Source organism: Sorghum bicolor, chromosome 3 (assembly GCF_000003195.3).
Source record: "Sorghum bicolor cultivar BTx623 chromosome 3, Sorghum_bicolor_NCBIv3, whole genome shotgun sequence".
Lineage (NCBI taxonomy): Eukaryota > Viridiplantae > Streptophyta > Magnoliopsida > Poales > Poaceae > Sorghum > Sorghum bicolor.
In genome coordinates, this window is record NC_012872.2 from 66,986,031 (window position 1) to 67,007,921 (window position 21,891).

At 43.4% G+C, this 21,891-nt stretch overlaps 2 protein-coding genes, 2 long non-coding RNA genes and 1 other non-coding gene across 6 annotated transcripts; 3 read left to right on the forward strand and 2 right to left on the reverse strand.

Moving 5' to 3' along the window:
• LOC110433805 lies at positions 2,393–4,351 on the forward strand. Of its 2 annotated transcripts, none has more exons than XR_002451136.1 (2): positions 2,393–2,657; positions 3,042–4,351. It is a non-coding gene; the product is annotated as an uncharacterized LOC110433805 (long non-coding RNA). The 2 variants fall into 2 exon arrangements; XR_002451137.1 differs by having other exon boundaries at positions 2,401–2,657; positions 3,894–4,351.
• TRNAR-CCG lies at positions 3,922–3,994 on the forward strand. The gene has a single exon. It is a non-coding gene; the product is annotated as a tRNA-Arg (tRNA).
• LOC8085448 (ubiquitin-conjugating enzyme E2 7) lies at positions 4,582–8,372 on the reverse strand. Its single transcript, XM_002458691.2, has 6 exons — positions 8,086–8,372; positions 7,870–7,972; positions 6,072–6,169; positions 5,880–5,980; positions 5,508–5,585; positions 4,582–5,026 (listed from the first exon to the last, which is right to left on the reverse strand). Exons 1-6 carry the CDS (start codon positions 8,135–8,137, stop codon positions 4,949–4,951), a joined length of 510 nt encoding a protein of 169 aa, XP_002458736.1. The 5' UTR covers positions 8,138–8,372; the 3' UTR covers positions 4,582–4,948.
• Positions 10,776–11,744, forward strand: LOC110434101. The gene is made up of 2 exons (XR_002451574.1): positions 10,776–11,117; positions 11,239–11,744. It is a non-coding gene; the product is annotated as an uncharacterized LOC110434101 (long non-coding RNA).
• On the reverse strand, positions 19,669–20,790 carry LOC8085449 (osmotin-like protein). The gene has a single exon (XM_002458692.2). The coding sequence runs from the start codon at positions 20,710–20,712 to the stop codon at positions 19,957–19,959; it is 756 nt and encodes a 251-aa protein (XP_002458737.1). The 5' UTR covers positions 20,713–20,790; the 3' UTR covers positions 19,669–19,956.

A 21,891-nucleotide genomic window follows, 5' to 3' on the forward strand; every position in this document is an offset into this window, starting at 1 on the left:
ATCATCATAAGCATCATATGCACTAATCTCATTTTGGAAAAGTACATTTGCACTAAACTATATTTTCGGGTGTTGTCTTATTTCTGCGGAACGTCTGGTGCACCTCCGGACCATTAACGAGAACATGTCCACAAACTTAGTAGTTTTCACAACTCATAGTGTCCCCACGGACCGTTCGGCGCACCCCAGAGCGTTCACCAAGTCATTTCATGCACAACAGTGTGCTATCCTCATTGGGTCATTCATGGCCCAACTTCTCACCACACTTGTCTCCACTTCGTTAGTTGCTTCACTAGCAGCAGCACACACTCCACACTCTCCACTTCACTCCATCTCTCTCTTGCCCATCTATCCCTCTCACTCTAGAACACACTCAGGATCAAGGAAGGAAGAAGGAGGATTGAAGGAGGTTGGCCAGCAAGAAGACCATGGAGATCAAGTGAAGACCACAAGCTGCTCAGGGTTGAGAAGGAGGAACATTCTCTCCGCATGGAGCTACGAGGAGATTTTGAGAAGAGAAGGCCAAGGAGGAAGGAGGGGTGGATCAAGCTTCATAGTCCCTCTCATTCACAAGCCTAGCAACATCTCACCCCTGGGTGAGTTGATTTGAGCACTTGTTGCACACAGACATATGGATAAGGTTTGTCACCTAGAAAACATCCCATCTGCACTTGTTGTTTACTAGATGTAATATAGTTAGATTCAACTAGCTAGATGTAATCTATAGAACCCTATGAACACCCCCACAGACACACAGTTTACCACATGCATAAACCCTAGGGCGACATTTCAATTTGAGATCTCAAAACACGTGCTCTATGATCCCATAAACCATCTGCGAGATCACCCACTAAGTCCAAACACTTAGCCTTCATGGTTGATTTTCCCATAGACCGTCCGCGAGAACATTTGACCGGATAGTAAAAATAATAAATATTTAGCTCGAGAGTACCCCTTTCGGGTTTTGCACCCGTGGACCCTCTGAGAGAATCTCAGATCGTCTACGAGATCATGCACTTAGTTTTTTAAGAAATGTTCTAGTGTATTGTTCCCACAGACCATCCGATGTTCTCCCAAACCCTCTGGTGTTAAACTTCATACACGTATTTCATATTTTCGTATCCTATATGGTTGTATGTTATACATCATTGCAAAAAAAGTATGTCATGTAATCTATTTCATTACATTGTACTCATATCACATCATGCATTCAATAGGTGAATAAGTTTCCAAAGTGACCATCACTAAAAAGGTTCAAACATATAAGTCAGCGACGAGCCACCGACCGAATCGACTCAAGGCATGGACCTAAGCATTCCTAACCTTTTACAGTTTGCATAATGTGCCTAAAGGTTAAGTATACACATTGCTATGTTACTATATGACTAGAATTTCTATGTTTGCCTATTCGAGCTTTCATTTCTTGAAATTGATCTAAATACCTTTGTCACATTGTTGGTTTACTTATGTTATCAAAATAATTTATGCTTAGTTTGCTTAGACGATAGAGCTCGAGGTGATGATGGGTTCCTCATCTCTTGTGCATTTAGGGCATATTTGTTAACTAAGCAACACATATTGGAATTATGCTCTAAAAATTGACCAAGATGATGAGAATGAATCGAGGGCTACTCTTCACAAGTTGAGCACTTCTACATACGTGGTCCTTGTCATCTTCTTTCCATGGCTCAACTAGCTTGTTGACTAAGCCTAGACTTTTAGCTCGTGAATGAAACCATTAGTCCACATATGTTGTCATCCAATTAACAAAACCAAAACAAGTGTTTCCGCTGTGAGCATTGGTTTGTGGCATAGCCAACAAGCTAGTCGAGCCAATTTGGTACAACTCAGTTTCACTAGTGAATCAATTTTTATTGGCTTTAGCTCTCCTGAACCTATTTTCATAAACATCGTTTTAGCTTTTCTGCCGAATCTGTAAATCAGCGAGCAGTACTTTCAACCATAGATTATCAGCCAAGTGAACGACTGATAAACATTTGGTAAAACAACTTCTCATAAAAATATAGCAGAGAGAAAGATAAAAAAAACTAGTATTTTTAGCTTCATACTGGTACTTTTGCTACAAGAGAAGTTGAAAAATAATTTGAAGAAATTGTTTTATTATCTGTTTGATAGAAGCTTAAAAACAGCTTTGTAGAAGTGGAGCAAAAGACCAACAGACTTTAAGAGGGTGTTTGGAACTGCTTTTTCAGCTCCGCTCCACGTTTTTTAGCCAAAACGGTTTCAGCTCCATGCCCTCAGTTCGAGAAAAAAAGGTGGAGTTGTGAGAGCACTTGAAAAGATAATCCACGAACTCTAGTTTTTTTTAAGCTACTCCACGACGGAGTTTACCGAGGAGAGTTCGTGTAGCAGTCCGAGACACATCCTAATATCGAGCGCCGCCGGGGTCAACGGGTCTACCCACGAGTCCACGACCCACCAGGCAGCAGGCACCAACTTCGCTTGACTCGCTTCGCAGTAATACACTCCCCGGCGCAGAAGGCGGCTCCTTCACCCCAAACGGCGACAGGCAACCGGGACCGACGAGATGTTCAAGCGCACCGGCGGCCTGGTGCTCAACCGGTGAAGGGTGAGCCCATGTACCCAAGCAACACGCCTTAGGCGTTCTTCTCGTCGCCAGCTTTGCAGGTCACCTGGTACGATCCTTAGACTACCGTCTCTCTCTTTTTCTCCCAAATCTCGTCCTATCGTCCCTGCGGCTTACACCGACGTCTACATCAATCAATGGATCTCAGCTGCAATGATCTGTTCTGTTTCGCCGTGATCCGAACTTCCCTGGCTTGTTGAACCATCACAGGATTCCCTTTCGCAGATCGGGCTTATAGACGCAGACTGCAGATACGCTAGTGTCAGATTAGGAGGCATCGTTTAGATCCTGTAGTGGCCGTGGTTGCTTGAATAGTTGTCTCTTCGCTATTGGGATTTGTGGCCCATTTTTCAAATAAAAAAAAAACAAAAAAGATTTGGGATTTGGATTTGTGGCCCTTTGTCCTGGCTGCACCTCACTTTGTTTTCACCAGATAGGAAAGCTGATTCGGGATGCTGAGTTGCCTGTTTGTGCTTGCCTTTGTTGTGTGGCATGCTCACCCTCATCCGAGGAAGAAAGCTGCAACTCATACTGGTATGGCTCTCATACTGGTATGGTTCTCATACTGGTATGGCTGCTTCTAGCATTCACTGGATGTTGCAGTAAGATTCTGGGTGTTATCTTGTTCATACTTTTGTTTACATACACGATTGGCTTGATGCCTTATCTCCAGTACATCTTATTATTGTCGCGTCCACTCGTTTATAATAATCATCATTTAATCAAGCATATTTCCACCCTGAATGCAGGAGACACTCATTGTTAAGAGTGCTTTCTTGGAACAATCCGTCTCCGCTTATATATGCTGCATAGTTAGGATGATTTTATTATGCACTTCCTCTTTTTTTTCTCTCTTCAAATTATAGTTCATTTTGGTTTTCTACTAAGTCAAAGTTCTTAAACTTTAAAGTTTATAGAAAAAATATAAACATATATAATACCAAATAAATGCACTATCAAAACATATTTGAAGTTGTAGATATTTGTGTATTTTCTTTATTAACATATTCGAAGTTAGAGAAGTTTGACTCATTATGAAACTAAAAATAGAGGCGAGGTAGTATTGTTTATGTACTCTACTAATATAGTCACATACCAGAATTTCAACCTGTTGGCCAACTGGGACATATCTGCCATTTGTTCTTTATTTCCTGTGAGATAACTAATGGCCACCATATTTGCAGTATATGCATATCAAAACGTTTCGTTTCACCTTTTGAATGACACTAATCCTTAGCCATGTTTATTGGGTAGCATGTGAATTCTGATACCTTTGGTATTTCAGATTTCGTAAATGGGTGGAACACAAGCATGGTCATATAGCGAAGCGGATATCGCGTTAGATTCCGAATCTAAAGGTCGTGGGTTCAAATCCCACTATGATCGAATATATTTGTTTAATTTTTCATGCTGTTTCTGATTTTTCCCTCGCAGAAAGTGACATTTTGGCATCGACTGCCACAAGGTGTCCAGTCTTGCACTCTGCTTGTGAAAAACAGTGGTCCCAATTAGGCCTGATACCTTCCCTGAGAATTGTAACGAAGTGTGGAACTGTTGCAGTGCTGACGTTTTATGGGCTTGCAGTTATATGTAAATGCAGGCTTGCATGATGTAAGTTCCTAGTTTATTATATTCCTTTTTGACAATTGTAACATGCTATCTGCTTGTAAGTGGTGCTTAATGGTGTTATCTTTTATGGATTATTATGGATTCAATCATAGAAACGCTACGTTCGTTGACAGTGGTCTATGGCTCGTTCATCAAATGTTCATACTCGGCACAACAGTGTGATTCTGTTTTGTTCTTGTGATTGGATGGAAACAGAAAAGGCAGCATCAAATTGTTGCATTCAACACAGCTCAATCGATTTATATGTAATCTTACACGAGCCTTGCCATTCATACTGCGCTCGTAGTTCATTATACTGTGTTCAAGAAGTTCGTCGGTTACTCTGCAATGCATTCAAGAATCTGTAGAGTTACCAGAAGCAACAATATGGAGCTGCCTCATTACACTAACAATGCACAATTTCACTGATATGTTTTCTCAACTATTAGCTGACAGGAATGGCGCCTGCTTATACCAGGTTCACCACCGAAGTTACGATAACCGGTAGCACTTCAGGTTTGTCAACATTAGTAGAGCCCAAGCCACACGATACAAACAGAACCTTCATAACAGACCACGTCCTAATGCATTTCTGGAGGCAACTATCACCAATGGACAGGCGCTAAATGGAAAATACACAAGACACTGGTGTCAGATGAGCATTTTGAGATTGGCAGCAAAATTTTTGCAGCCTGACATGGCATGGTTAACTTCCCAGTACCCCCATTTTCTTCAGAACATTTCCTGTGATTTCCGCACAATGCGCCGCACCTTTTTCTTGAAGTCCTCCCTCTTCTCCCTCCATTCCTTCTGCACGAGAAATAACTGCTTTTCAGAAACATAGAGGCACTTTGCAACATTGTAGTGACAGAAAGTCCTCACAACACTAGAAGGATATCTGGATGAAAGTGATGATGCATCGATGCATGAGATGTCCAACAGAATTAAGCAAATGAATTCACGAAATTTCAGGAGGAACACAAGTTATTTGAGAACTCTCAGAACTCAATGCTTTGGGCAAAGCAATGGTGAGTTGGTGACACTAAGACACTTGTTAGAGACATCTCTCAGCACTGATTTCTTCTTTAAGACTAGCATGCTATCCTGTCGTATAACACAAATAAACTTGTCATGTTACAACTATGAATTGGTGGCAAATACAACAGGACACAAACATGAAGTATTTGATATTAAAGCAGCCCACAAGTAGAGGTCCAATAAACCAAATCAGTATAAAGTAAATTGTTCTTTTTTTGCGCAAACCATAAAGTAAATTATTAGGTGAACTTACAGCTGCCTCAATGTTTGCTGGAGACTCGTCATTTGGACTAGAGAGCATGGATATAATGCTCAGAACTATGCTTTCAACCTGCAAATGCATAACAACCATCAGTTTAACTAGTGATAGCTTACAAAAGTATTCACTCATGAAATAATTCTTCTGTTTATTATTCTACCTTGAGACCAAAACAGAGCATTCTCTATCTATCTAGTGGAAGCTAGGCAAATCATGATTACAGAGCTACCAGTGAACTTCTGAATGTCGTTTTGATGATGAACCACAGTAAATTTGAGTAATGTAACAAGGGCTTCGTAATGGAGAACAGAAGATAAAAATTGGGGTGAAAAGGTATGTTTATAAACATAGTATACGAAGCCATACTGTGTGCACAGGCGTCCAACGCTCACTTGCAAGCTCGTAACCGTTTGGATCTTCACCCGGTGGATGAAGAATAGAGATACACACGCGCCCATCCGGATAAACTGGCATTTCCACAAAATATTAGGCATGACATCAAAAAACATGACTGCAGATCAAGTAAATAAATAGAATTTTCACTAATAAAAAGCTGACCATTTGGATGCCACATTTCAGAGGTGAATCTGACTGATGGCGGGCTATTTGGGTAATTTTGGGGGAAGCTCATGATAGCATTGAAATACCCTCCATCACTGCAAAGTAATTTTCAATATTAGTGTGTTGCTCAGAAGATAAATATACAATACTATTTACATGACTGCATTAATGCAATGCTTCAAGACAAATACAAGGGCAGCAAACACCACTATTATGTTTAAGATCTGTCAGTAGTTCAGACACTGTTAGGCTGTTAGCTGATTTTTTCCATTCAGAACTCAGACACTTTAATTTCAGATTGATATGTGATCAACTAGAGTAACCAGGAAATTGACAAGACCAGCACTGTAAACATCTCTTTGAAGCCAATAAAATATCAATCAAGGAATGCATTAAACATGAAAATACACTGATCACACAACAAAACTCCTTGGGATATTCTATAGGTTCCACTTCAACTTTTCTTGCAGTACTTTGTTTTCTTTGTAACAAAGTGAACATAAACACTTCAGCAGTACAAAAACAAATAACTAATAGCTCCACTGTTTGCTAGCCGCTTAGTTCAAATGGAGAATTATGCTGTAAGAGATTCTGCAGCTTGCGAGAAGCCAATCAGTAAAAAAATTAAGAATGCATCATTATTATAACTCTATCAATGCTATAAGTTACTCATCCTATCGCTTGATCAGGAATTATCAAAGAGAAAATACTTCACAAAAAACACTTCAAGTCTAACATCTTATAATTTGGGATGGAGGGAGTACTTCCTAGTATGCTGCATGCTCTCTCAATACAGACCGACCCATCTTTATGAACGATATAACAGTTATCAAACACAGCAGGCATTTACAAATGTGCATATACAGTGAACTCATTTACCAACACTAGCTTTCTTTCAAATTTATTAGTATCAGATTATCAGTGATTCGAATGTTTTTTTTTGCGTACGCAGAACTCCAAGAAAAATTAGGTATATTTACAGCATCCAGTGACCATTCTAGTTCATAATGTATTTCAGTAATTAGTAGTAAAAGAATTCATGTATTTTATTTCTACCTACAATCAAATTTCAAACCTGGGCAAAAAGTCTGTCTGCTATTAAAATTCTGCTCCTGCACCAAACAGGTTGACAAAATTAAGGTGACTCTACTTGGGTCAAGTAGCACCAATTCATTCAATATTAAATTACAGAAACAAGAAATTGTCGCAACTATCTGCTACGAACTCCAAACATACATAGTCCCATTTCCTGACATGATGCAGAACCTATTCTAAACAACCAGCAGCATTCCTATGGTGCCTATTTTAACCCATCTTTCAATACAAACCCCAATTCAGAATACACAGTTTATCCCTGAACTCCAATTAACGATTCCTTAGGCCCTGATCAGCAATCGAAGACCCCGATTCTAAGTAGTGAACTACTGATACAGCTATGAACGTTTTTTTTAAAAAAAAAAACAGAGCTATTAGCAGAGAACAGAGCAGGCCACGCACCTAGAACCAAACAAACTCGATGGAACTGGGCACCGGACATGTCCCCAAGTTGATGTACTAAAAGGAGTACGCTACCCGCTACAACAATCAACAAGCAAAGAAAAATCCGCCCCGCACCAGCCTCCACCAGAAATCTATCCCGTATAGTAAGATTTTCAATCGCTGCTTCCGGTCCACACTAATACACAAACACCATCACAGATTCATAGTCCATAGGGCATGGCACCGACACACCAAACAAGCAATTCATCCAGACAAGGCATGGAAGCACGCTTGGAATGGAGAGGATCTGACTCACTATAGTGTGTCCGGCGGTCCGATGATGGTGACCTGCCACTCGAAGACGTTGCTGTCGTCGACCAGCCCAGCCGAGAACCCATCCACCGGGTGCTTCGCGAGATCTGCGCCAATCATCATACCGCAAACCAACCCCAAGTCAATCAGCCAAACAATCCGCAAGGAGGGGGGAAAAATCGAGCGGAAACGGATGAACGGGAACTCCGGCGGACCGCACCTCTGAGCTGCTTCTGCAGGAGGAGGCTCGCCTGGCTGGTGGTGGCCGCCATGACAGGGATCGGTGGATGGGCTAGGGTTTTGCGTCGCGCGGAATGATTCGCGCTCTCGGGACGCGGTGACGCGAATTGATGGGCACCGCGGGCACCTCCCCTTATTTATAGACGTGAGGTGCGGTGGAGCTCGGGGAAAGAATCCGAAGGAGGCGAGCGGTGTGGGGAAGAACGGAGAACGAAGCGGTGGTTGACTGGTAGGGAGTGCCTGTTCTGCCTGCGTTCTCTGCTCTACTACCTAGTGCATAGCCTATTTATGGAGATATCTTGCACGGAGCGGTTTGAAATTAGGATTTTTTTATTCTTACCGGATATGAGTAATTTAAATTTCTATTCATGGATTTAGTTTATATACTATGAGATCATGAATTCAAATCAAATACGGTATCGGACTGTATGCGGGTAGTTTATAGACAGTAAAAAAAAATGAAAATATAAGTTTTTTAAAGTAAACACAACTACACAAAAACTTATGCACAACATTTTGTCAAACAGCCAGCCTAGTGACCATCTCGGTTAATCTTAACGAACACGTCTGTCTTTATTAATATCGGTTAACTAAGATTGTAATACATTAACAGACGGTCGCATATCAACAACCATCTCGGTTAATCAGTAAATAATAACCGAGGCAAACGCTTAAGGTTTAAGCCTTAGTAAATTGTTTACAGAATCAAGCATTTATAATGTGTTCGCCTAAAAAAACGAACCAGCCAACTCTTGGGCCCAGTCCCACCCGTCACCGCTTATTTTGTCGCACGCCTAGAGCCCAACGCCCACACCCTCTGTTTCTCATGCGTGGTTTGAAAAAACTGCTAATTGCACCCCTCGTTTTCGTGAAACCACCCACACACCTCTCGTTGCCACACACCAGGCCACACGGATCACGCCACATCGACTGCACCATGGGAACCACGCCATCTGTTCTACTTCTGCACACCTGTGAATCGTTGGCGTAGATGTATAGATGACAAGATCGATGGTCACGTGGAGTCGTCTCCAACATCAATGTATTTGTGCTTCTTCACTAAGTATTATGCATGGGGCCACGTGACGTCAATGCGCTCTCTCTTTGCCCATCCCTATCCACCTAATTAGAGACATATCTCCCTATCTCTATCATTCTCATGCTCCTCACTCTCTAGCGTATCATGTCGGAGCGGCTCCTTCTTCCTGAGCACCGCCCCCTCCATCTTCACCTCCAGGCTGCCTTCCACCTCCACCCAACACCCTCCATCTCCACTTCCACCACTAGCGGCGCCCTCCACCTACACCTCCAATTGGACCCCTCCACTTCCACCTCTGTCGGCTCCATCCACCTCCACCTTGCTTCCTCAGGGCGACCCCTGCACCTCCGGTGGTTCGGATTCAAGGAGGCGGCCAGCGGGGGTTCCGGCCCCAGCGGCGCTTCTCCTTAGCGCTAGCAGATCCAGCGGTGGGCGTCTCTTATGACAACGACATAGTAGCGGCAGACGTCTCTTCCAGCAACAATGCGACGACAGCGAACCTCTGATCCAGCTGCTATGGCTCGGATCCAGTGAGTAGCGGTGGCAGAGGTGCGTCGATGGGCTCATCGAACTTGTTGATGGGCTTTTTTTTGGAAACTATTAATCGGGGCGGGCGCATTAGGCCAATCGTCTTCGTTAATTGGTATCAATCGAGGCGTTGCTTTAACATGTCTGCCTTCGTTAATCTATTAACTAAGATGGACGGACCAACTGCCTCCGTAGATCTGGATTAACCATGACCTTTTGAAGATACAGATGATTTGTCTGCCTCCGTTAATCAATTTTGTTTGTCTTGGTTAAGTACACTTTAGCACTGAAAAAGTGGGTTAAAAATTATTCTGTTCTTTAATATTAAATAGAGATCTCAAACTCTTTCTTCATTAAAATAGTACTAAAGGGAGCCATTTCTTATACAAAATTGGGTTTTTGGCCCTGTTCGAGGGTACGATAACTTCACCTTTTAAATAATCTTACTCTGGAAGCCGCTCTGAAGGAACTTCTATGCTTTTAGTATAACAAGTCAGTCTCAGTGAAAGTTTCATTTACATTAAATAGATTATCACATAGGCATTTTTTTATGATATGACAGTGTATTTAAAGAGAGAGAAGAAAACATGTTTCATTTAAATAAAACTCTTTTGGCACGATTACCAACTCTCTATGAATTTTGAAATTAAATGCCTATAAAACCATGGAATAAAACTCTATTGAAAGTGGGTGTTTTATTCAATTTTAATTTTATTTTATATGACATGGTAGTCTTGAAAATAACGTTGTGAAGCCCCCTATTAAGACTAGCCTAATAAAGTGTAGTTTTTAAAGCTTTTGTCAGCTTACAAGCAAATGTCGCAAGAAGCTCCTCAAACAATGCCAAAGTCTCACACGTCCAAACATTCCTGCTATTCGCTACTCCATCCGTTACAATCTCCTACAACTAAAAAGACTAAAGAGTGGATAATTTTTTGGTGCGACATTGTGAGATGGTCCCTTGGTTCTGCCTTTGCGATCCACACGCGTCGCTCCAACGTGATTTCGCGCTCCTTCCATCCTTCCGAAACAAAATTTGGAAACATCGTCGTTAATCACGCACCTCGCGGGTCGCCCTCTCCCTCTATCCTTCCTTTCCCCACGATCCATACTTCCCCTACCCCGCATCTCTAACCACACAGTGCTCGCCGCCAGCACCATCGGTTGCGCAGAGCTGGCGAACCCACGTCTTGCCTTCTCGGTGGCTCCGTGCGTAGCTCCTCGCGTCCTCGCTCTCCATCTCTCTCCATGTGATCGCGACTCCTCGGATTCCCAATCCTATTCTTGTGCGAGACCTCTCCTCACCCACGGCTCCAGCATGCCCGCCGTTGCACGCCACGGATGCTGTGCCGGTTGTTGCCGACTTGGGGCAGGCGACGCCTACCAAGGCTGTGTTCATTGAGGTGCGAAGGCCGCTGTGGTGATCACCCAGAACGTACCACTAGGTGTGCCAATCCCTTCTCTTCCCTTCCTACTGTGCGAAACGGAGCACCCAAACTCTGAAACTAATTGGCTATTTGTCTTCGGATCTAATCTAATTATATGTTCTTATATGCATTATCCCAGCTTACTTCAATCCCTTTCAAAGATGTTGCACGCCCACCACAACACCTGATCTGCGGCACCAATCAACGAAGGGGACCTGCTTGTGTTGCCAAACGTCCACGACCCTCACCAGAGGCCAGAGTTGTAGGTCTGTAGTTTGCAGAGTCAGACAATGAGTTGCCATTTGCCAATTGAGATTTGGTCCGTAGTCTGCAGAGTCATGCAATGAGTTGCCAATTGCAATTTGCTATAGAAGAGTACTAGCGACTTGCTGTGCTGTGTGAGGCTCGGTAATTTTCAAACCCTACAGTACACCCATGTTTTTGCAATACGCTGCATATGCCTAGCCTCTTCTGAACGGAGAATAATTTTAGTGCTATCTGTGCATGTAAAAGTTTAGCTCTCTTGTCTTTGCTGGTCATCTTCACCATTTTGGTGTTGTGTTGTCTATTTAAATTCTTCTATGTAGCTTGTTGGAACAATGTTATTCTTCTCCGATCTGTAGTTCAAGATCACGAGCGCTCGCACTGCCTGTTTGGATGGGCATGCCATAGATGCCATGCCCAACTGCTAAGTGTATGGTTTGAAATCACCTAGATTAACTAAGAAGAGTTTGTCAAGGCAATGATGACCATATGGTAAGGCATGGCTATCCATTTATAACAAGCAAGAGAGAGGGAATTTACCTGTATAAACACAAGATGCTCCATATATGTCACTCAGAATTCTCCCATTGGTCCATCTCAGCGCTACCTCACCTCCTCCTCCTCCCATTGGTCCACCTCAGCCTCTTCCTCCCGTAGACCATGAACTGGCCACGTCCCTAACCGCGAGATCAATTAAGAGGAGTTTATTAAAGCAATGATGACCATACGGGAATGCATGATTGTCCATTTAGGGCACTCACAATGCAACAAACTATCATAGTTTCTATAATCTAGGATATTGTGTCAAGAAACCAATCTTTCCAATGCAATGTTTTTGTTTAGAGTCTAAATAAAAATCTACCCAATCATTCTCTCTTTTGGCACCAGATCCTCTGTGGTCAGAGGGAGACCGTACGTAGTCGCGCGAGCTCCATGCCAGCGGCCATGCGAGCGAAGAAGGCACACGGGATCTGAGAGGGCTCGATAGAAACTACCTGGACTTTCCCAACGCTGATGCAATCGATTTCTTCCGCATCGATGGAAGAGTAGACGTCGAGTCTAAGATAGACTCGGTTTCTTCCGTTTTCCCTCTCTTTCATCAATAAATATTGTGTCACATCAGCAAAATCTAATAAATAGAGAAGTAATAAATAGCTATAGAAACCATAGTGAAGTCTGCATTGGGAGTGCTCTTACAACAAACAAAATGGACGTGTAGTGCATTAATAGTAGCATTAACATAGTGATTGAAGTTGTTTTTGGATACGTGACACATTCATACTTACAAAATCGTGACACTATTTTTTGCCGTTGCCGCACAGAATGAAAAGAGGAGTGAAAGAAATAAGAAACATATCATGAAAAGGTATTATATGAGAGTTTCTGAGTCTGCGATGTCGCGCCCTTAGTCACTAATTTCATGAACATTGCATTTTGGATTAAGTGTCACTTTAATTTTGGTATCTAATTTCATAGTATTATTATTTTATCGTGCGATCTATGTATTTTTATTATAAAAATGCTTGGTTATCCCGTAGCAACGCACGGACACACTACCTAGTTATAGAACAATGTTAAAGTATGTCAAAATTAACCCAATTTATATATAAAAAGATAATAATCCTTCCTAAAAAGCAGTACCATGTTTTAGTACCTTAAGTTTGACCAATTATAAATAAAAAAGTATTACATGATACCAAAAAATATTATTAAATTGATTATAAGATATGTTTTTTATAATATATTAATTTGGAGCCATAAATATAAATATCATTTGCTAGAAACATAGTCAAACATGAACCACTCCACTTGGTACGCAACTCATAATTGTATTATTTCGTGGTGGAGAAAATAGATATCACTAGATTCGTAATGAAACATATTTTCATAATATATTTATTTGACGTTGTAAATATTGATACTATTTTTTTATAAACTTAGCTAAACTTAAAATATTTTAGTTTCTATAATTACATTCTTCTTGACAGAGGTAGCAAAACCTATTTGTAATTTTACAATTAATAATCGCGAGTACATTTGGCGCTCAAGAACCCAATCCGAGAAGTGCACGATTGCTGTTCCGCTACCGTGTTCGTTCTCTGCAAGCACGACGAAATGGTCATCAGGAAAGAATTGGTGTCTCTATCTCAAAAAGACCCACAACGACATAAATATGCTAGCCCACATAAGCACTGACACGCAAATGGTATTACCGAACTAAATCAAACTTTGCACCAAACAATCAACAATTGCCTTGGGCCTCGTTTAGTTGGTGAAAATTTTAAATTTGTCTATTGTAGTATTTTTGTTTGTATTGATATTTTTTGTCCAATCATAAACTAACTAGTCTTAAAAAGAGATTCATTTCGTAAATTACATATAAATTGTATAATTAATTATTTTTTATTTATATTTAATGTTTCATGTATGTGTGCAAAGATTTTATAGAGGGGCAATCTTTAAAGAATTTAAAATTTTCGGAGTGAACTAGACAAGGCAGGGAAAACACAAGCACTATTCGTCTACGGCAACTAGGCCATGTTGACAGGTGGAACAGTCAGTTTCAGGCCTTGTTTAGTTCGCAAAAATTTTGTTTTCGGCTAGTAGCATTTCGTTTTTATTTGACAAACATTGTCCAATCACGGAGTAACTAGGCTCAAAAGATTCATCTCACAAATTACAGGTAAACTGTGCAGTTAGTTTTTATTTTCGTCTGTATTTAATACTTCATACATACGACAAAAAATTCGATGTGACGGAAAATTTTGAAATTTTTTGCGAACTAAACAAGGCCTCAGTCTAGCAGAGGGGGAATTGTAAATTTGTAACGCTTCTTGAAAAAAGGTTGACCGATCGCAAGCTCGGAATCACCGTCCTGGAGCCGCCACCGCGGACTGGCCGACATGCCGTCGACCTTCCAGCCAATGAACTTGCATGCTTCGGCCATCCCTGGGCCCCGGGCGATGGATCGGAGGCTGTTTACACATGACAGGGCTCGGCCACGGCCACGGCCAGGCAGGACAGATTGCGCGGACGGGCGCCGAGCGGGTGCGCTCCTCGTGAACGCCAGGAGGCAGACGTCGACGGCAACGCGGCAGCGGGCGGGGTACTGGAACGGGACGAACGTTTCGGGCAAATGGGCCGACAAGGGTCGCATGGGTCGGTGCGCGCTCCGCACCCTCGCCGCGCGCTGCAGGCATCCCACCCAGCCATCCGTTGCTTTGCCCACGCCGGGCAGCGCGAAACGGTATGATGAGCCGCCGACGCCGTGGCATTTCGTGCCGTCCCTTCCCCTTTGCGTAAGGGGAACAGACCCCTGGCCCTGGGTCGGAATCGGCAACTTGCTCGCCCAAGAGGAGCCCACCTATGGCACCATGTCCTGCCTGTTCTCTTATTACCTACAACCTACTACCTACTTCGGCGAGCTGGTGTTCAAATCTTCAAGATGTTCCTTCGGTCCGTGTTTCAATCTCATGTCTAAAGTTTGGCTAAAAATAATGACTACTTTTTAAATTGCTTTATTAGCTCACCTGTGTGTTTATATTTTATGCTTTATGTATATGCCGCAAAATTTGATGTGAATCACATCATGTGATGGAAAATCTTGAATTTTTTTGAAATTAAACAAGGCCTCAGTATAGTCACCAGCGGATCAAGCCCCGGTGCAGAGCGAATGACACCAAGCACAAGAAAGGACGCTACTTTCGCAGACCGAAAAACGTGATGCACTGCACGTCACCAGAAACTACAATTTCGGCAGTGCCGCTTTTCCCCGGCGAGGCGACGACGATTGGACGGCCATCGTTTTCCCTTGCGGCCCCATCGCCACCAGCACCGGAGCCGGTCCGGTCCAAAAGCGCGATAGCTGATAGGAATAGGATAGATAACGATCGGAACATGCCGGGTGCCGCCGGATCGTATCGTAGTACGAGCACAAGAGCAAAAGTCGTCACGCTTCGGGCCACCAATAGTGCGGTCTCCGGCGACGCCGGTGGACCTCGCATTCGCAGACTACATGAGCCGCTGCAGCCCGCGGAAGCACAGATCCTCTCTTTTTTCGGTGACCTTTGCTGTTTGGATCTTTGTCTTTCAGGCAAGCCGAATCTAGCCGGGCGTCAGGGAAAAAAAGAAAGAAAGAAAGAAACAGCCTGATACTTTCAGCTGATCTTTTGGTCATTCAGCAGCCTCTGACCTGACCACATCGGTGGTCATAAGACTGAGACGTTGGTGGGCTGACTTCGCGACAACAACGGGAGTCCATACTCCACACGATCGACCGTAGTAGCCACGGAGACGGGAGACAAGGGTATGATATTAGTCGGGGTGCAAATAAAAGAACTTAAATTAAGTGAGCAGGTTTGTTGCAAGGTTTACTAATTGCATGCAAGTTCAGACATGTCAGCGTTTGCAAGCAGGCGATGCTTCTGTTGGGTGTTGGCAAAGAACTTTTGTGATATGAAGGGAAATCTGAATTATTGCATAACCATGATCTAATCATGACACCAGCGACGCAGTTAATTAGCCAGCAACCGTGGCAAGGTGCACTGCATCATCTATGCCGCACGAGCTTTGAGGAACATACTGTACTTGTTGGTTCGCAGCTGCATTTACTTGCAGGAAGAACTACGGCGCAGTGCAGAGGAGAGAGACCCTCACCACCATAATAGGCGGCTCGGCCTGAAGATCGATGCTGACAGCTTGGTTGGCGTTGATGACGGTTGACGGTTTACGTCGACCTCCAGCAACTCAACTCCGGCGAGGTAGAGTAGGGCACGCCTGTACGGCGCCGGGCACGGCAGACGACCAGCGACGGCAGAGCCCCTTCCGCTTTGTTTGCAGATCGATGCATGGACGGCTTTTAGCTTGGTACCCGACGATGGTTCTTGAGAAAGCTCGGGCACGAAGGTGTTTTGTGATCAGCAAGGCAACGGCGTCGCGTAAAAGGGCACGCCAGATGCTTCTTTTGTTGTTCCGAGAAAAAGGACGGACAGGTGATCGTGTTGGCGTGCTACTATGCATAAGTTCCACTGATCCGTTCAACTCAGGGTCTACAACCGGACTCGACTGTGGGCGTTGGGCTCAAGCAACTGTGGGACAAGGAAAAAGGAAAAGCAAACTGCCGAGTTGAACAAGAAACAAGAAAAGGACTTTTGTTCATACATAAATTTTCAGAAAGAGTTGAGGATGATTTTCACGGGCAAAAACAAATCAAACAAATTAATCCAAGGAAGCAAAAAAAAAATTATATGTATAATTCCAGCGACACGAGTGCAACGGAAATGCTCTATTTAATTGTAAATTGTAAAAGTTTATAAATTAACTTTTTTTGGCTCTCCAAATTTGGCAACAGATTAAAGAAATACTGGAAATTCTTAGAAAATAATAAAATACATTTTTTAGTGTTTTCAAGTCACATCCCAAAATTTGGATTTTGAGGTGTGACAATTGTCCCATGCATTCAAATTATGTTTAATTTGATTATGTTTGGTTGTTTGATTGTATTGCAAATTTTAGAAAAGGACCCTGAGTAGATATTGAGTAGCATTTTACGAGTAATGAAAAAGTGAGAAGAATCAGTTCGAGTTGACATAGCTTTATAGCGGATACTCAAATGAGAGTTAGTTTGTTTTGTTTTTAAAAAAGATGGAGGATGTTGATGGGAGAAATCAAAATTTCATTTTGCTTTTAGCTAATCAACACCGTGGGGGTGGGTGGGGGGTGAGTCACTGTGCACATACGAAGAACTTACATGGGCTTCTCATCAGTTAGTGGAATGTCGAAAATCAGTCACCCTCATTCCTTCAATTTGTTTAGCCCACCCAAAATGAGCCCATTTGAGACACAAGCAAATAGCCCAACAACAATGGGCCGAGCTTTGGTGGTTGGAATCCGTTTCATTCCTTTTGAGACACGGTATACATAAAAATTACACTATAGACAATCCAAATAACTAAAGTACAAATGCTCCTAATCTAAAAGGAGTATAAAAATATTTTCCCTCGATTGTTTTGAACTTTAAACTCGATTTGAAAGTTTTCACATTGTTATGGTATACTTACAAATTTCAGTACGAAGGTCGGAAGTCGAACTACAGCCTATACTAAAAGAGAACTCTCGGTCATCAGTCATCACACTCATCACATGAAATGCTCACCCGCGGCTGTTTGTATTTCAAAATGCAAGTCGAGAGTGCAGAAAACCAGGACAGGGAGAGAACTCCATTTCTATTTTCTAGCTTTGGTTGTTACTTGTTAGCTAGAACTGTCCTAATAACCTCAATGATTTTGTATTAAAGCATCGTCCTATTCGCCGTTTAAGCTGAGCAAGTATTATAGCAGACTGTAAGCCAGCTAAATGCTGAGGTGGAGGAGAGGGAAGAGGAGATAGAGTAAAAGCGGACTGTAACCTTACAACCGGCTCAGACACAAAAACCAAGAAAGCCTGTGAGACAGACAAGTGGACCATGATGAGCTAACCATTATATGAGTGGACTGTAAGAAGACTATAAAGAAATCTTACAGCCAGCAGCTGACTATATTATAATACTTGCGCTTAGTCGAACACCTCCATAATTCATTTGAAGGTGCTCCTTCCCGACAGGCACACAGCTGATGCACCGGCTTCTATTGCTTTGTTCTTTGTTCTACTGGATGATCATGTACTGTACGTTCTTATCCAATTCCTAGGGACCACCCACGTTCGCTGTTTCAATTTCACCCTATAGCGGCGCTAGTACCTACAGCAAGTTCTGCGTGCAGTCACGCGCTCCCGGCCTTTCACCGCTTCCGATGCTCTGCCTCCTAAAGCTTGCTCTACCGTCCGACACGGGGAGGATGAACCAAGCTCATGCACCGGCTTCATCAATCTCACATGTCCGTTGGGAATAATGCATAACACTATCAAAATAATGCATGCATATCTGTTGGGATTATTTGCATATCAGAATAACTAACCAACGTTGTCTTAGTGAACAGACCTTCCTAGAAGGCCATGACAAAGATGCCAAATTGCCAATCTCACTGCACTGTCTCTTGATCCCATTAACCCAGTTAGGGCCTGTTTAGGCCTTGTTTAGTTTGATATATTTTTTTTACTTTTTGGCTACTGTAGCATTTTCGTTTTTATTTGACAAACATTGTCCAGTCACGAAGTAACTAGACTCAAAAGATTCATCTCATAAATTAAAGGTAAATGTGCAATTAGTTTTTATTTTTATCTATATTTAACGCTCTATGTATGCGACCAAAGATTCGATGTGACGGGAAATCTTAAAAATTTTTGCGAACTAAACAAGACCTAGATCCCAAATCTTTACATCCAAAACTTTTGGCTGTAAACTTTACATTCTAATAGGTGTTTAGATGCTATTCAAACTTTTTGGTCTGTAACACACAAGACACGGGTCTCTAAGCAAGTTTACACAGTTTTGGTGCTCTAAGGTTCCAAATTCTAAATATTTACAGCCAAATTTTACAAGCTCCTGTTTAGATCCATTCTTTCAAAAAATACACATTTCTCTAAAAATTTTGGCTGTTTGGTTGCATCTAAACAGGGCCTTAGGCCTTGTTTACTTCCCAATTTTTTTACAAAATTGCTACAGTATCTCTTTCGTTTGTATGTGACAAATATTGTCCAATCATAGACTAACTATGCTCAAAAGATTCGTCTCGTCAATTTCGACCAAACTGTGTAATTAGTTTTTATTTTCATCTATATTTAATACTCTATGCATACGTCTAAAGATTCGATGTGATAGGAAATCTGAAAAATTTTGCAAAAATTTTGGGAACTAAACAAGGCCAGAACTCAATTCTTGTAGCCTTGTGACGTAGCAGTAGACTCGGAGCAGCGACGCAGCGGGCACCGATACCTGGATCCCATGATCAAAAAGGCAAAGCTGCCAAAAAATGGAATGGGAAAGGGACAAGGCGGCAAGCGGCACCAGTCACCAAGATGCATCGAGCCACGGAGGGCCGAATAGCGAAATGAGTCAAGAGTTCATGAGTACTCGGGCCTTGTTTACTTTCCATAAAAATTTGCAAAATTTTTCACATTCTCCGTCACATCGAATCTTTAGACGCATGCATGGAGTATTAAATATAGACGAAAATAAAAACTAATTGCACAGTTTGGTCGAAATTGACGAGACGAATCTTTTGAGTCTAGTTAGTCTATGATTGGACAATATTTGTCAAATACAAACGAAAGTGCTACAGTGTTTATTTCCCAAAATTTTTCGGAACTAAACAAGGCCTCGGTCGGAGTTCTTTGTTCTACTGCATGATTTACAGAGAGTGATTCGACATTTGAACATGCGCGAACGATCATTGCACATCGAACAAGTTTATTTTAGACTGCAAACTGTAGTAAGCAGCAACAGCACCACATCAGTTTTGCAGCCAGAACGCAACGCATACATCCAACGGCCAGTAGCCCGGTTACCTACAGCCTACAGAAGAACACAGCACAGCTATTCCAGCACAGAAGCGCACACACACTAGACACCACGCACACCGCAAATCCCTACTACGACTCCTAGCGACACTTGTCGACGGCGACGGCGCGCGCCCACCGAGCTGGCAAGCTCCGAGCTCTAGTGGCAGAAGATGACCTTGAGCTCGCGCGGCGCGGCGCACTCGTGGGTGAGCGAGGGGCTGTCGTGCGCGTAGGTGAAGGCCTGCGGGCACTCGCGCTTGAAGAACTCCGAGTACTTGGACGCGCGGCAGGTGCGCGGGCTGTTGTACATGTTGCGGCAGCACAGCTCGTCGGTGCGGAACGCCTCGCAGCCGCTCTTGCACGCGAGGACGCTCCCCGCCGGGGACCGCAGCTGCAGCTCGCCGGGGCAGGTCTCGGTGAGGTTCCTGCGGCAGGCCAGGACGGGGCAGTTGCCCCGGCCCTCGTGCGGGGTCACGGACAGGCCCACGTTGAAGCCGTCCACCACGCTCACCCCGTACGAGGTCTGGTCGTTGCCGTGGTGGAGGTTCACCTGCGCCAGCGTCGCGGGCGCCGCGCCGCCGAGCCCGCCGCACTGCAGCCGCCCGCCGCAGTCGCCCGTGGCGCAGTGGAGCTGCGCGCCGGCGCCGGTGCAGCCCGTGCGCGCCCAGATGCGGCCCGACCAGGGGTGCGCCGGCGCCGGGAACGACTTGTGGGAGAGCGCCGGGAGGAAGAAGCCGCCGCCCTCCAGGACGTCGTGGCCGGAGTTGGCCTGGATGCCCGGCCACACCGGGTAGGGGCAGTTGTTCACCACGGTCAGGGTCATGGGAGCGTAGTCGGCGGACACCAGGAGGCCGCAGCTCAGGAGGAGCGAGGTGGCCAGCAGGAGGAGGGGGAGCATCTTGGGAGAAGCCATGGTTGGGTTCTTGTCAGGGAGCTGGTTGTGATTTGTGCTGTGGCCGTTACGAGTGAAGTGAGGACCCTGGGGTTTTGGGTGGGTAGTTTTATAGGGCGTGGGAGTTGTTGGTTCAGTGGGCGTCGTGGGTTTTGTTTGGCTCCAACTGCGGCGAACGGTGCGGGCGTGTCCGTGTCTCGAACTCTCGATGCATCGGTTGCCTTTGCATTTTGAAAGCAGTGAACAACGACAAACCAGCTTCCATCGACACCTTCCATGATTCCATCATCAGAGGATAAACGGACTAACAGAGCACATGTTCTTCACCGCAGTAATACGTACACGAATGTTCGGTAGGCCAAAATGATTCTCACTGGAGTCGTGTCACCATTCTGGCTGTAATTCCATCCAGATTTCAAGGTGTACGCGAACACTACTTTGTCCAATGCGAAAAAATCTCTCCCCCAAATGATTATTCAGTCACTGCTATTCCATGTTTGGTGCCAAGGCTATCCGCTATTGTCCTTTTACAATCACACTATTCAGATTTGCTATCCCATGTTTGGTGTCAAGGCTATTGTCCTTTTAAAATAGTTTTTGGTGTTGCATTTCAAAATAAGTTACTAAGTTATTCGTAAATGCACGTCGAAGATTTATACAATAATCAAACATGACAATTGTCCCGATGACGCTGGCTTTTATCTTGGGTCTTGGGCCTTGTTCAGTTACATTTTTTTTAAAAAAAATGGCATCATAGTATTTTTGTTTATATTTGATAAATATTATCTAATTATAAACTAACTATTCGTTTCATAAATTACAAATAAATTATATAGTTAGTTAGTTATCTAACTATATTTAATGATTTATATATATATTGCAAAATTTAATGTGATAACAATGTGAAAAAGTTTGCAAAATTTCTAAGGAACTAGACACGGCCTTGGCCTTGGTAAGTGGTAACCATGACCGGCCCAAGAGGACGGCGTCACGTCTGTTTTCAAAGCAGCTACCTTGAAGATACCTATCCTTAACTTACTTTTTTAAAGCAGCTTTAGAAAACAAGCAATAACTATCCGATACATCCAATGTATAGGACGACACGTAGTAGCTGTCTATCTACTAGCTAGGTTTTATACATGCAGATGGCAATACTACTTCGGAAGTAAGAGCAAGGTCAATAATAGAGCCAAGTGTTTG